At 51.5% G+C, this 15,060-nt stretch overlaps 1 protein-coding gene across 3 annotated transcripts; it reads left to right on the forward strand.

The window, feature by feature from the left end:
* The first annotated feature begins 36 nt into the window (after positions 1–36).
* RETREG2 (reticulophagy regulator family member 2) lies at positions 37–14,661 on the forward strand. Of its 3 annotated transcripts, XR_012044475.1 has the most exons (10): positions 37–338; positions 2,757–2,863; positions 7,671–7,701; positions 8,461–8,596; positions 9,943–10,027; positions 10,811–10,948; positions 11,288–11,382; positions 12,315–12,450; positions 13,203–13,993; positions 14,097–14,661. XR_012044475.1 is itself a non-coding variant. In XM_072875276.1 (9 exons), the coding sequence occupies exons 1-9, from the start codon at positions 124–126 to the stop codon at positions 13,931–13,933; spliced, it is 1,674 nt and encodes a 557-aa protein (XP_072731377.1). In that variant the 5' UTR covers positions 37–123; the 3' UTR covers positions 13,934–14,661. The 3 variants fall into 3 exon arrangements, 2 of the variants coding, with proteins under 2 accessions (XP_072731377.1, XP_072731378.1); XM_072875276.1 differs by having other exon boundaries at positions 13,203–14,661; XM_072875277.1 differs by lacking the exon at positions 37–338 and adding an exon at positions 454–587 and having other exon boundaries at positions 13,203–14,661.
* The last annotated feature ends 399 nt before the right edge of the window (positions 14,662–15,060 follow it).

Here is a 15,060-nt window from a genome sequence, read left to right on the forward strand (position 1 = left end):
GCCGGTCCCCGTCAGGCGGTGCCGCCCGCCCGGGCCGGTGCAGCGCTCGCCGCCCCCCCCCCCCCTCCGCCCCCGGCGGTGACAGCGGCCCCTCCCTCCCCTCCTCCCTCCCCTCCCGCAGCCATGGCGAGCGGCCGGGCCGAGGAGGCAGCGGCGGCGGCGGCAGCCGAGGAGGAGGAGGAGGAGGCGGCAGCGGCGGCGGCGGCGCGGCTGGCGGCGGCGCTGCGGCAGCGGCTGCGGGGCTGGGAGGCGGCGCTGGCGGCGGCGCAGCGGCTGCTGGTGTGGGAGAGGCCGCTGCACAGCCTGGTCACCGCCGCCGCGCTCGGCGGGGCCCTCTGGTGAGCTGGGGCGGGGGTAGGCCGCGGGGGGTCCGGGCCGGCAGCGGGGCCTGCCCCGCCGAGGCCGCGCAGGCTGGGCGGGCGGCTCTGGCAGCAGCCGGGCGGCTGTCGGGGTGCCGCTCGTCCAGCCCGTGGCGGTGGCGTGCGGCCGCCTGTGAACCTTCGGGGTCGATGGCCATCCCTTCTGGGCTGCCTACGGCCTCTATTTCTGCAGCAAAGCTGATGGCAGCGACACCCCGTAACGCCGTGGTATGTGCTTAGCCAGGAGTAACCGTGCTGTTTTCCTCCGACAAGCGTAAACGGGCCCCTCCCTGAGGGGAGAAAGTGCCAAGAGCTTGGGCAGAATTTGCCCCGTGATAATAAAATGCAGCTGGGCCCAACTGGAGGCTCGCCCAGGCACGTTTCTGGTTAATTTTTGCATCCGTGCTTTATCAGTTCACTTCACCCCATAATTGCAGTCAGTAAGCCCCATGGCCTCCTGCAGCAGCGGGATGCCTTATGGCATTTTATTTAAGCCGTTCTGCTCGTTAATCTTTTTCTGAAGGGTGCTGATTTTTCGCGTGAAGGCCGAGGCCACTCGGTTTGGGCGTGAGCGTATTCCCCCTGCCCTGCCTTCCCTTCTCCCCTGCCTCTCAGGCAAGGCAGCAGCACGAGGAGCCAGGAGTGTGAGTGGCAGAGCCCAGCTGTGGATGGGAATGAAAAACATCCTGTTTGTTTGTATAAACAGTGAGTCAGTTTTACTGGCAAAAAAACACTCTCAGCCAGCGGCTTTCCCAGCAGAAAAGGTCAAAACTGGCCAGGGAAAGAGTTAAACATTGGTTGCAGATGATATAGGAAGGGACAGACTCTGAAGTCAGAGAAGGGAAAAGTATGTGACCAAACAGCCTTTGAAGTTGCTCTGAGGAGGCCGCTTACATTCTGCTCCCTCATCCATATGATTATCAGAGGCGTACATGGTAGCTGGGTGCTTAAATGGTTTTGGACTCCTCTACCAGCTGGAAAGGTCTGAATGCAGAGCTTTGAAGTTAGTGGGAGGGGGAGAGGCGTGCCATGAGATGGCAGGGGTGGTAGACAATGATGGCTAAGGGGCTGTGTGTAAAAAGGTCGAGAGGAACAAAGAGTGCCCAGAATATGGGACAGTAGAGAGAGATTTAAGTATCACAGAGGGGGAGGAATTATTTATGGTCCCATGGAGGAATCAGCCAGCATCCTTCAACTGCAATCCATAAATGATGTGGAATAGGAGGAAATTCTTCCAGAGCTGACGTGTTAAGCTACGGAATTGTTCTCCCATGAGAATGGATAAAAATGTTGTTTAGGTCATTACAGGTCCTGTAAGCCCTTGGAAAGTGTGCAGCTTTCATTCTGTGCTGCCCAGTGAGACAGATCTCTCTTCTAAGTCCTCTGTCCCTGACTGTGGCTTGGCAGGGAGCACAGCCCTTCCCTGTGCTGCACAGCGAGGTGCTCTCCGATTCTGATCAGTTTGGTGCATTTGAGATTAGTTATTGGCAAATACTTGCTGAAGAGGAGCAAGGTAAAATAGCGGAGTGGCTCTTCCTTTCTGGAAAGGAGTTTTCATTAAAGGAGAGAGGGCGAATGCATTTTCCCTGCAGTTGCTTCTGGAGAGGCTTAAAAAGAGAGCTCCTCTGAGCTGGAGGGAAGTGCTGATGCTCTTGTTTGGAGGAATGGAGGAATGCAGACAGCCACAGCTGGCACAGTTGCCACACTGGGACCTTTGCTGTTGAATCTGTGTGGAGTGGGGAGATAAACTCTTTGATGGTGGGATTGCGTGTCTATGTGTGAGTAGTATTGTGTGAGCTGGTGTTTGGCTCAAGCCAATGTGTTGTTGAGGGACATGAAAGGTTTTACGATAGAGTCAAGTGAGCAACTAAACCATTTAAGTGCTAGGCTCTGATTAAGCAGGGAGAGGTTTGTGATAGAAGAACGGGTATCTAGAAGCAGGTGCAGAATGTGTTTTGGTGCTACCTGCGGATAATGCTGGACCTTGTGATGACAAATAGGATGCAGGTTTTCAGCAAACAGGCTGATTCTCAACCAGTCTTCTGCTACAGCAATCTGTATTTACGTTATCTAGACCCTCCACCTTGAGGATTCGGAAGGACTTGTACTCGTACAAGGGAGCATTAGCCTTGTTTTACAACTGAAGGAGGAGCTCAGGAGCAGGGGAGGAGAGCGCTGGGAGATGGCAGGTAGTCAGCTGTCTGGTGGTGGGCAAAGGCGCCATTTGAGAACGTGCTGTGGCGGGGGTGGGTGTCTGTGGAGTGCAATGCTTGCTGCAGTGGCCAGTAGCAGTTGGATGTTTCTGCTCTGCCGTACACTGAGCCGTATCTGTTTGCTCATCAAGAGCAGTAACTTGCTGCCTTTTTCCTGCCTAACAATTTCTCATTTGATTTCTAGGTTGTTTTCCTCCACCTCCCTGAGACCCCTCTTTCTCCTCAGCATGTCCCTTCTTGGCATCCTCTTGCTGGAGAGGTGGAAGCCCAGGTTCCTCTTTGATTTCTCAGGTATGTGATGAGTAGCACTGTAGCTAGTGACACAGTTCTAGTGTTACCAGCTGCTGGGCTATGGCCACAGCCGGACCTTTCCTGACTCTCTCATAGGTCCTGTAAGACCTGTTCCTACTGTAACTGCAGGCTTTGGTACTGGTGCTGCTTCTTGTCTATTTGTGTCAGAGTATTAGGATACATCCTAATACTCTGGGCATGGGGATAATTGCTCCCAGTGCTGAGAAGTTCTGGGAGTAGCTCGTTTTGAGAGTGACTAAGGCGCCCCAGCTAGCTTGTCAGGGAAGCTGGTGACAGGGATGATGCAGTGTTTCTGCTGTGTCCTTTCTCTCCTGCAAACGTCATAGTGAAAAGATCGCTCCAGGTCTGAGCATATATGGCCAGCTGAGCTGGGGGAAGGAAACGGGGGGGGATTGAAGTGTGTTGGTTTTAGTTAAGTGTAGCATGGGCTTACGCCCTGAAAGAGGCACAGCAGATGAGAGGCACTTCTCCTTGTGGCAGGTAGCAGAATGGATGATGAGGTCTGACAGCAGGGACAGTTAGTGTATTGTACCTGTACTGAACAGCATCTGGTCTCCAGCTAATCAGTGAGTCAGATCACTTGGCTTATCTTTCCCATTTACTGAAGGGTCTTTGCCAACATTAGACACAAAAGCAACAAGAGGAATAGCCTCATAACGATGATAGGCATGGATTGGCTGCTGTCTGCTTTGAGTGCCTCCTTCACTGGAGTTTATTAAACGACTGGGCCTAGACCTGCCTACTGCATCTACTGCTGCTGTTCAAAGGCAGCTCAGGGCCCTCCATCCCAGCCCCCCTACTCTAGGGAGGGTTTCTGAATGAAAGCTCCTCTATATGTGTGTTTGTAAGGTGCCCTTTATTTGACCTAAAAGGGTACTGACTTAAAGGGTGCTTTCACAGAAGTTCTGATAAGATTAGATATGTTTCAGCTGTAGTCTTGAAACTGTTTGCTTTGTGTGGTTCAGGTAACTAGGCAGCCAAACTGGACTGGCCGATTTAATTTCCTGCTTATTTGCATTGGTTTTTTACGGGAATAGTTTAAAGCCAACCCAAAACATCTCACTTGAAACATGTCCAGAAATGCAAAAGCCTGGTCCATACAGAATGGTGTCATTGACTTAGGTGGAGGTAGAATCGCTCCAGCAAGTGCCAGGCCTGTAAAACTTGTGTTATCACAGAAGAAATAGGAAATCCATACTGAAATCAATTTATATGATGCAGAGCAGTGAGGAATTAAAAAACCAAAAAAACTAAACAAAACAAGACACCAGGGGTTAGGCTAATCCTGTGTCATCAGCTCTGCAAGAAGTCAGTGCACATCCTACTGAGCCGCTCCTCAGTGATGTTCTTCCCCATATTTCACTCCTTGCTGCTTTTCTGCTTCTGACAGAAAAGAACAGAGACACCTTTCTGATGTGCCTGGTTAGGTCACAGCCCTGATTTCAACATGGTCCACTGGACCGTGTTTCCTCAGCCTCCACAAGGAAGGAGCGTTCCTGAGGGGCCTCCTGTTGAACTGGCACTGCTGAGTACTTAGGGGTTCTTGTATGGCTCTCGCTTCCCGCTGAAGCAGAGCTGCAGCTTTGTGGCTTTCCTCCTCAGTGCTTCCTGTAAGCCTTTCCTGGAGATTTTGGAAGTAGGTCAGTACCACACCTTCAAGAGTCAGCACGTATATACACAAACCTCAGCTTGTGGCAGTTCTGTATGTCTCGGGTGACTGCTTATAACATCACTTCTGAAGGAATGCTAAAACCTCAGCATGTATTTTGCAGTTACTCACACACTGTGATCAGGGACGCACTAACAGCAGCAAGATGCACAACTTTTTTAGGTCCTGTCAGAAGGGACTGCATATTTTCAACTCCCACGCAGGGTATTTTCTCCATATGTAACCGCCTCTACGTGGGGTTCCACTTAAATATTGTTTAAGGACTTAGGAAGCACCTCCACTTTCTCCTGAAACAGGTATCAAGTAGGGATGTTTTCTATACTGTTGTTTGGCAGCTGTGTTTTGGTCAGTGTAGGAGAGTCTAGCATGGAAGAGCTTTAGCAAAGCCTGCATTGCAATTGAATGCTGGTACTCCTTAAAAAGGGCCCCTGCTTTCTAGCTAAAGTTTACACACAGATGAAGAATGCCTCTTGGGGAAGTGTTGAAAACCTGTAAGAGCCAAGGAATCCATCAGCGATAATTTGTCAGTACCAACATATAACCTAAACTCTTGCACGGCTGACTGGTCTCCCAGAAGAGTCTGGTGTATGTCAAGTGGTTTGTATTAATCCACAGTCCGGTGTGAAATGCCGACAGCAAGATTTCAGATGATTATTGATGATCTGAGGCCAGGTCTGGGTGTCCTGCTTGCTGGCTTAGTTGTACCAGTGCTGGACAGTATTGCAGCACAGGTTGGAGTTAAGCCTTACCTAAGTGAACATGTCTTGTCAGAAATGTTCTAGTTTTTTTGTGGTTGGGCTGTTCCTCCAACTGGTGTAAGACTCCAGTGCTTTGGGATGGACCGCAGGCAGATTACTACAGGAAGCAAGATACTGTTGATTTTAAAGCCAGCTTGTATTTTGCCTGATAGTTGAAATCATGTGAACATGCTGCAGCCTGCTGAAATGTTCTGCAGCTCCCCAAAGTGTCTCTGAAACCTTCAGAAGCAACTGAGGAGAATTGTTTCACTCCCTCTGCTGGCGTATTTTGGATGGCTTGGATTACTGCAGCCAGTTGGAGAGGAGTGGGGTTCCTGTGCCATCCCACTTACTGTGTTGCTGGCACATCTGTCCAGCAGAGTATGGCGAGCATCCCAGCACCTTGGTCCAGTAGCTGGTACAACCAGTATAGCCAGCCATCACAGATGGGCCAGTGCCAAATGTAATTTATTCGGTGATTTAGTGCAGGTAATAGATGAGGTTTTGAGATATAGCTGGATTTCTGCGTGCTGCGGTTAAGCAGCTTTAGATTCCTGAGCACAATAACAAAATACAGCAATGGCGGTTGTGCGAGAGAAGCAACTGCCCCATAGGGGTGGAGCTGCATCCATAATATTCACTTTGCACCCGTGCTCCCTTTGTGAGCGGTGCTTGCTAGCTGCCCCAGCTGCCGTGCTGAACAGTCATGGGCAGAGGAGCGGATGGGCAGCCCAGTCTGAGAGCAGTTGACTCCTCTTGTCAGGCCTGATTACTGGAAATCTGGGTCACGCTCTCAAAGAATCGCCTCCTCCCCTGGGCGGATGGCCTCCCGCTCCACTGCACTGTGCGAGATGTCTGGTGCAGTGCCTGCAAAGGTAGGAGGAGTCTGACATAACTTGGCCCAACATCCTGTGTCTTGGGAGAATGGTGGCAAGGCTGCTACAAGCAGTTGCTCTCTTCTGCGGCTTGAACCGGAGTCTGAAGTCTCACGGGGTGTTGGCAGTGACAGATGTTCACCTCTTCTGTGCGTTTCCCTGGGGCAGTCGTTGCCACTCTTGGGCTTTGCATCTGGCTGTTGACTCCAGGGAGAATTCAAACCCCTTTTTGCTCATGTTGCATTTTTAAGCCTGTTTCCAACAAGTAGCCTGGACTTTGAACATAAACTCCCTACCTTTATTTTAGTCCTGTTTACGTGGTGACGTGCAGTGTGGGGGATAGGGTCCCACTGATTTTTAGAACCTCTTGGACGGCCTGAACCAAGTTTGCTGTTGGCCAGACAGCATCAAAGATGTATCTGTCCCTACCAGCTTCAGGACATTAGGCTGACAGGTAGAGGGTAGACCTCAAGGGGCCTTTACAGCATGATCAGAGCATCTGAAACACAGGAGACTTACAAAGACCGTGTTGCTGCAAGAGCTTTGGTTAAGCCCTGTACACCCCCAGACACTAGTCAGCCAGCCAGGATACCCAAATCCATGAGCATCCAGGCTCATGAGTTCCAGTTGTCATAGAAATATTTGGGGGTTTTTTTCCTCTATCTAAAGGCAGAGCACAGTCATATGTGACTTCTGCCATTGAAACACTGCTCCTCCCTTCAGTACTGCATGGAGTAGGTCCCTGTTTGATCATGACTGGATTGGGTGCAGAGAGGAATGGGAGAAGCTTTCCCTTGCACTTATCCAGACTGCTAGACCTTAAGCGTGTAGTTATATCTGTGCCTGGCACAAAGGGCTGTCAGGGGACATAAAAGAGCCCTAAAATTAGATAATTATACACAAGACTGCTGTTTGTTACTGAATTCCGTGGGAAAGGATAGAGACAGCAGGGAGATCTCTGGCATTTGTACACAAGCATCCTGGCAGGGACTGTGGTCTGGGCGGGTCAGTGGGAAGTGCAGCTCAGACCTGCTAGTGCCACGCTGAGCTCCGAGGTGGGAGCTGAAGTTTTGCCCAGCTCAGGGACTGTGCTGGCAGTCCTCTGTGAATGATAAGGGCTAGGCAGCTACCCCGGGGATAGCACTGCCCAGATGCGTGGGACGCCAGGGCAAGCTGTACAGTCCCTGCAGCGGAGACCCTGGTGGCAGGGTGCACCTCGGGTATGAGTGTCATGCCACGTGTTTGTGAACACAGGTTGCAAGGTGTGCTGGGGCACCCTGAGACCAGTGCTCTGGCTGCTCCGAGTCTCCAGGCGTGCTTCACTGAAGCCTGCACAGCTCAGACTCCAAGCCAGTGATTCCTGCTTGCATGAGAGCACGAAGAAGGTCCCCAGGGTGCATCCCTAGCTAAGGATGATACATCTCCAGCTCTGCTTTGTTCAAGTGGTAAAAATGTCGGGTTGTATTTTTCACTTGGCTGACTAATCTGCTGTGTTCTCTCTACAGCACAGCCATCGGAGGAGCCGGGAGGGGAGAGGTAAGCTCACTGATGTGTTCCTTGGTGAGAGGGGAGAGTGGACAAGCCTTAATTTAGTGTGGTGATCTCACCTGCCCTTTTTGCTGTTGTTGATAGACTGCATGGCTCCTGCTGTGAAACAATGGTAGCGGTTTCTCCTGCACTGGGAGCTGCTTATCAGCTCAGGAGCCACAGTTTGAGACTCTGGGGAAAGCTAATGTTCTTTCAGCAGCAATAAAGCTCAAGTGCTTCTGATATTAGGAACTCTTGAGTTTCTTCCCTGGTTCTATCCTGGACTATTTTAAGAATCCTCCAGAGAGAAGGAAATCCCCAAGACTGACTTTTGCAGGCCATATGGTGCTGTCTGTGGTGGCGTAGCTTGCATCCCATGCTTGTCCATGGTTTTAGGTCTGAGCAGCACACTCTGGCTACCTTGGACTTGGTGCCAGAGGAGGCCACATGACTAGTTGCACCTCCAGCACTTCTGTCGGCATGGCTTTGAGTAAACCGCTTTGCATGTTGGGCCTGTGGCATGGGGATGCTGTGGCATGGTGTCTGCTGCTACTGCTTGGCTCAGGTGTCTCTTGGCTCTCTTCCTGATTAAAGGAAAAAAGTATCTCCAAATCAAGGGTCTTCCATAGTTCAGTTGAAGATGCAGTCAGTATTGTCAAGCCTTTGGTAGGGATCTCCACTTCCCAGTGCAGCTGTTCCTCCCCCCGCCCCCCCCCAACAAAACAGACCATGTTCAAAGAATGTCTTCTTGCTCTTGTCTGTCTCTAGTGAGGGGGTGACTTCAGGGGCACAACCTCACCTGCTCAGTGTCCCTGAGCTGTGCCACTGCCTGGCAGAGAGCTGGGTCACCTTCAGGCTGTACCTGCAGGAACTGCTACAGTACAAGAGGCAAAATCCTGCCAAGGTAAGCTGGAGATACCTACTCTTCTGTGCAGGGGCTTTTCTTTCCATTACTAGTGGCCTAGGAGATGGAAGAATGTCAAATCAATATTTTTACATTTGCTATCCCTGTTTAACATTTGCTGTTTGTTCCTTTCAGACTTTGTGCCATGGGAGGCTTAAATAATGAGTAATTTGCTTCCAGTCTTTGTAAACTGGAGCTGAACTTAACCCCTTCTGTGAATGGCTAGCTATACTTAGTTTTATTTCTTAGCATGCAAAGGAAGCTCTTAGATTGGGAGTGGGGAGAAAAAAGGGGAGCCTACAGTCTCCTCCCCTTTCACAGGCTCCATTCAACCCTTTAAACTGGTCTTACCTATTTTGCTAGCCAAGACTGTAGCTAGCTGAGTCCAAATGCAGCGGTGTTTCTGAGTGCATGGAAACCTGTCGTAAACCATGTTCTGATGGCTGTGGCGTGTGTTGTTTGGAAAGGGTTTGTAGACAGGAGTTGCCTCGGCATCACAAAAAGTAGGACAGACCAGCCAGTAGGATTGTATCAGGCTTGCTGGGGTCCAGTGTGCCAAAAGGAGTGGGTTTCTATCACTCCTCTTCTGTTAAAACACTGTCCCAACTACAGGGAGTAGGAGACCAGGACCAAGATGCCCATAAAGCATGAGTTCATTGGGAGCAAAGCCCTTTAGAGGGCCCTAGCTTTTGTAGACCCTTTCCATTATGAATGAAACTCTTCACTGCTGGATTTAGTCGATCTTTGAACCCATGCCCTGGCTTGCAGGGTGTCTGTTCTCACTTTTCCCCCTCCCCAGAAGAATGCAGGACAAACCGTCAGGGCTGTACCATTATACTTCCACTTATTCCAGAGGAGGAAGGTCCTGGTCTGGTGGGAGCGTGGGTTCTGCTAATGCTTCTGCCGGCTGGTTTATTGCATAGCAGTGGCACAGCATCTAGTGACTCTTTAACAGCTTCCTGTCTGTCAGGACAGTACGGACTTCTCTGAAAGTGCTGAGCTCTGCAGGAGAGATGTAGTCTAAAATGGCAATTTGCAATATCCCATCCTAGCCTCAGGGAACATAATTTACTTCATAAAGAACTGTCCAATAAAGTTTTGATTCATTTTATTGGGGTCTTGGGTTACCTTGGTCTTCCTGCGCTTGAACCTCTAATGCTTACATCTTAACCCAACCAAGCTGTCTGAGTTGTGATTGTCAGCATCTGAATGTACTCAGTGCAAAGCTGGTGTACTGACTTTATTAGGAGCATCCCTCATTTTGCTCTAACTGGGTTTCCTGCACTGGTTGCATAGATATATCTCTGCCTCTTGTCACTTCTGTTTGTTCCTCTCTCTTCCTTCAGTTCTGCATGAGTGTCTGTTCAGGCTGCCTGATTCTGGCTGTAGTTGGACACTATGTTCCAGGCATAATGATCTCCTACATCATTTGTGAGTATAAGCAGCTCTCTTGTCTGACTTAAGCTGAAACATGACCTAACTTTGCTATTGATATGCTGGTAGAAGCATATTTGTGGTTTTCTTGAGGGGATCGGTGCTAGATTATTAATCGATACAGGCAACGTGCGCTCCAGCAAGTCTCTTAAAGCTTTAAGCGCGTGCATGCAGTACAACTGCAAAGTCAGGAGAGGGAGCCGTCGCTAAAACATTGCTTTCCTCTTCTACCCACGGCTGGGGCTGCGCTGGTGAGGTCCCAGAGAAGCAGAAACCTGCAGTGTCTCAGTTCCTGGAGTGGGCAAATCCATATCGAGGGAGCTGTTAAAGAAGCTGCATGTTTAGCAAATAAGATCTTTTTCACTGCATCGTGAGTCCCTGCTAACTCTGAAGACTGTTTAGGTGGTCTGCTGCTGGCGCATCTACGTATGAGCTCTATGCTGCTACCCTTATAAAAGTTTTGATGGTTTTTAGTTTTAATCACCTAATTTCAGGGCCTCTGTTGCATGTTGGGGCTGGGATGCAGTGGCTGAAGAGGAAGGCTTACGCTTCATCTTAACATCCTTATCCTAACAGAGGTCTGTTAGGAAAACCTGGTTAATCAAGCAGCTTTGGAATGAGTAAGAATAGCCATGGATGAGGATTTTAGGCAGAGTCAGATGGGAAAGCAAATGCCATTCAACTGCGCTTCCCTTGATACAGAGTTTCTCGCTGGCGCCCCATAAAGGGTTGGGTTGTGCTTGGTCTGTCTCTCACACTCCCCGCATCCTGTGTTTGCAGTGCTCAGCATTCTGCTCTGGCCTCTGGTGGTCTACCACGAGCTGATCCAGAGGATGTACACGCGTTTGGAGCCTGTCCTGATGAAACTGGACTACAGTATGAAGGCAGAGACGCTGCACCACAAGCATGAGAAGAAGAGTAAGGACCCAACTTCGCTCTGACTTTTTCTGGTGCCGTACTCCCAGGGTGGAGCCCTAGTAAAGGGACAATGGGAGAGCAGGTCTGCCAACGCTGCGTGGTGAAGGCTGCAGCGGAGCAGGGGAAAACAGACTGAAACTTGAGGTTATGGGGAGAGCAACTGGGCAGGTGATTCTGGGAACAGCAAATGAGGGCAACAGATTACAGTTGTCTCTGGGAACCTTGGGCTTCTGGGAAACCTGTGCAGTTTCAGAGGGTAGTAGAAGTAGTGGGAAAGTGGTGTATAAAGGAATAAAATCCTTTCGGTCTCACGTAAAGCCTTTCTTCTCTTTCTCATAGAGCGACAAGGGAAGAGTGAGCCTGCAGCAGGTGATGAGCCAACAGCAGAGACGGAGAGTGAGAGTGAGGCAGAACTGTCGGGCTTCTCCCCAGTGGTAAGAGCACAAAGAGCTGTGCAGGAACCAGTCCCTCCTCTCTGGTCTGTAGCAGCTTACGAGCCAAGGGGTGGTCTGAGTACAGCTGCACTGATAACCAGCAGCAGAGCAACAAGTCACTTCTTTGCAGAATCCCAAGGGGAGAAGGGTATTAGTTTGATGAAGGCCATTGTCTCCAATCCGGGTATTGAGATTTCAAGGCCACAGGGCTGGTGATGCAGTAGCAGGACAGGGTGAGCCATGCTCCAGCCTCCTGCTGACCTGCGGAATTGCTTTGAGGATTACGCTTCATGCTTAGGGAGTTCGAGTGTCTCCTAAAGAAATCAATGGTCCTGGTGTAATGTGCAGAGGCTTCTCACCACTGGAAAAGGGAGATGAGCAGCACTGGTGTCTCTTACACAGTTCCCGGCTCTCAGTCAGATGGGGTGGGACCTTTCCATATGTGCACCACAAACGGACCAAGTGTCTTCCTTTACAGGAGCTCTGGGCATGTAGCTGGGCTCTGATGGGAAGCTTCAGCTTCCAAAGGAATGCAGATACTTGAACCACTGCTACTTGTAGAAGGCTTGATTGGGCCCAGCGTGAATGCAAAAGGGAAGGGGTGTTTTGCTCCTTGGTGATCCCAGGAGAGGAAGAAGGATCAAAGCCTTCTGAGACTCCTGCAGGCTGATCCCATCTTGTGCTGGCTCTTTCGGGTTCTTCACTGAGGGCAGGCAAAGCTTCAGGCAGTGAATTATTGCAGGAAAGCCAGTGAGCTGAGACTGCCCTTCCTGGCAGTGCAGTGAGCACTTTGCCCAGCCCCCTCCTGCTTTCATACCGTCCCTGTGCAGAGTCTTTCCAGCAAAGAACTTCTGCCTGGAAGCTCTGGTTTGTGCGGCAACACGGGTAGTCAGACACTGAGGAATTTGTCCCTCTGCCTTCATCCCATGCAGGTGGATGTGAAAAAGACTGCCCTGGCACTGTCAATCACAGATTCTGAGCTCTCTGATGAGGAGGCTTCCATCCTGGAGAGTGGGGGCTTTTCTGTCTCAAGGGCTACCACCCCACAGCTGACGGACGTTTCTGAAGGTACGTGATGGGACGCTTCACTGCCTTCCTGACCCTGAGTGTTTTGTCCCAGAAAAAATGTCCCTCCAAATACAGGGAGAGGACCTAGCTATTTGCAGGGGGAAGAGCATTAAAAGGAGGGGCAGTAATAGCAGCGCAGCATGCCCTGGCTTCATGGCTGATCATGAGCTGGTCCTGAGTGGACATCTGCCTCTGATTACTGCCCCACAAGACAATGTTCTCTTGTCACTCCAGCAAGGGAGCAAGGCCATCCACAAAGTCCTGCAGAAATAATTGCATTGTATAGTCACACGCCCGTATATGATGCTGCGTGAGACAAGTCAGGCACCCCACCCTGTCAGACTTACAAGCTCAGAGAAAGACTGGTTAGTGGTGAGTAATGTGAAGGTGACTGCTCATATGTGGTCACTTGAGTGTCTTCGGAAGAACAGGCACGTGATGTGCTTTAAGCACAATTTCCATGACCCTGTGGGTTTTAGTGGAGGCCTCTAGGCGCAGAGAGCGTGAGCAGGAGAAGGAAGTCCTCTCTGAGTACAGAGCACATAGAACAGGATGAGAAAAGGGACGCTCCACGTGAGTCATGCTACTGGGAGAAGGGAATAACTGCAGACCCCTTCCTGCTATGCTCCCAGAGCTGGGAGGATGCCTAAAAGTGAGCCCTGGTGTGTCAGCTGCGGGGGGAGGTGAGTGGGAGGCGTTAGTGCCCTGGGTTGAGGTGAGGGGACCTGCGCCTTAATGCTGGTGCCTTTCAGACCTGGATCAGCAGAGCCTGCACAGTGAGCCAGAGGAGTCATTTTCCAAGGACCTGGCAGAGTTTCCCTCCGTGGAAGAATATCATTCCAGAGACCTGGGACCACAGAGTGATGAAGATGCGTTTGGTGTGCCTCTGGGTCCTGAGCTTGCCCACGCTGCCCGTGAGCTGGACTCGGCAGAGGAGGCGGCCGCGGACTCTGACCTCTCCATCCTTCGCCTAGCGTCTCCTCTCCATTTTGTAAATACACACTTCAATGGGAGCGGGCAAGCGGCAGGAGGCAATGCAGAGCCAAAGACTGTCCCTGCCCCAGGCCTGGGCATCTGCATTGACACACTGAGCGAAGAGATCGTCACCACTGCCATCACCACGGCGGTGCAGAACACCCTCTCTGCCCTGCTGCGGTCCTCGGAGGCCAGCGAGGGGCCCTCCCTCTCCGAGTTCCTGCCCACCGAGCCCGAAGAGAAACTGAGCTTCCAAGCACAGCTATCAGAGACCGAAGTGGTGGAGACGGAGACAGCAGCTTCACCGGAGGATGAGGAGGAAGCAGATGACTTTGAGCTACTGGATCAGGGGGAGCTGGAGCAAATGGATGTAGAGCTGGGGCTTGGAGAGGAGCAGGAGGCGCAAGAGTCTCCTGCCGCCCCGGCTCCCCCCTCTCCCACACTTGCTGAGCTGCCAAAGCAAGGAGATGAGGAGGAGGCAGTGATGGCAGCAGCATCTATGTCTTAGGTCTTCTTCATGCACCCCCTTTTCCTCCATCATCACTGGAAAGAAGGAAGAACTCACACGGTGAACGTGCAGTGGGTTTTTAGATGTTTGTGTTGACTGGGATGGAAATGCGTCAGTGTTAATGTGCTGTGTCTGGAATAACAAATCCTTTCCATCCTTCTAGAGCCCGGCCTTCGCTGGCTGAGCGGGAGACGCCCCTGCCCTGTGGCTGGGGAGGAGCCAGCTCCTAGAAGCCTTACGCCACAATCAAAACACCAACCCCAGCAAACGCTTCCTAGTAATGGTGCAGTATTTTGGTCTGTCTTCTGTTTGTCTTTTGTTTTGCACGCAGAGTACCGAGCTAGCTGTAGCTGCTGCTAATACCCACATCCCCAGTAGGACATATGCAATCTTATTTTATTGGGTTTTTAAATGGCTAAAAGTGTAAATAATTTTAACTTTCATTGGTTTCGTTTGGGTGCACAGTCAAACGTGGCTCTCAGGGGCTAGCGAAGGGTAAAGGGGTCTTTGGAGGGGAGGGTAGCAGAGCAGTAAGGGGACAAAAGCGGACGGGTGCTGTGCAGCGAAGAGACCCCTCCTGCGGACCGTTACCATCTTTCACGTCGCTGCCGGAACAGGGTGTCGGGCGATACCTGTTTTTTTTTTTCCCTGTCTGATTTGAGTTCTGCTACTGGGTGGCTGTGGAGTTTTTTGCAATCAATGAAATTCGCTCCTGGCCCTGTTCAGTACTCCCGTTTCTTCCTGCCGTGGCCTCTCCCGGGCATCTCTCACCGTCTGCACCACTGACCCTGCCGGCACCCCTTCTGTGCTGGGTCGGGCGTCGTAGCATGGCACCTGAAGACTTTGAAGTGGCTTGAAGAGAGCCAGGAGCTCTGTTGCACAGCAGAGGATCGGCGTTTTGTGCCTCTTCCGGGGCTGGGGAGGGCTGGGCTGGGGCAGGGGACGGGAGGAGAAGGGTGGAGGGGAACTCCCCGAGTTTCAGCTGTCCCCTTTGGGCAGTCCCGCCTCTCGCCAAGGTCCCGGCTGCCCGTCCTGGGCTCCCCCTTGCCCTAAGCCTTCCCCCCGCCGGGGCGGGTCTCCCTGGAGCCCCCCCCTCCCCCGTTAGCCGCCCTGCCGGCGGCTGCTCC

The sequence above is a fragment of the Ciconia boyciana genome, chromosome 10, assembly GCF_034638445.1.
Source record: "Ciconia boyciana chromosome 10, ASM3463844v1, whole genome shotgun sequence".
Classification (NCBI taxonomy): Eukaryota; Metazoa; Chordata; class Aves; order Ciconiiformes; family Ciconiidae; genus Ciconia; species Ciconia boyciana.

Bases quoted from the DNA above. Each gene is read 5' to 3' on its own strand.
- RETREG2 (XM_072875276.1), top strand. From the start codon at position 124: ATGGCGAGCGGCCGGGCCGAGGAGGCAGCGGCGGCGGCGGCAGCCGAG. The intron at 8,597-9,942 runs GTAAGCTGGAGA...CTCTTCCTTCAG, and splicing joins AGAGGCAAAATCCTGCCAAG to TTCTGCATGAGTGTCTGTTC. The intron at 12,451-13,202 runs GTACGTGATGGG...GGTGCCTTTCAG, and splicing joins GCTGACGGACGTTTCTGAAG to ACCTGGATCAGCAGAGCCTG.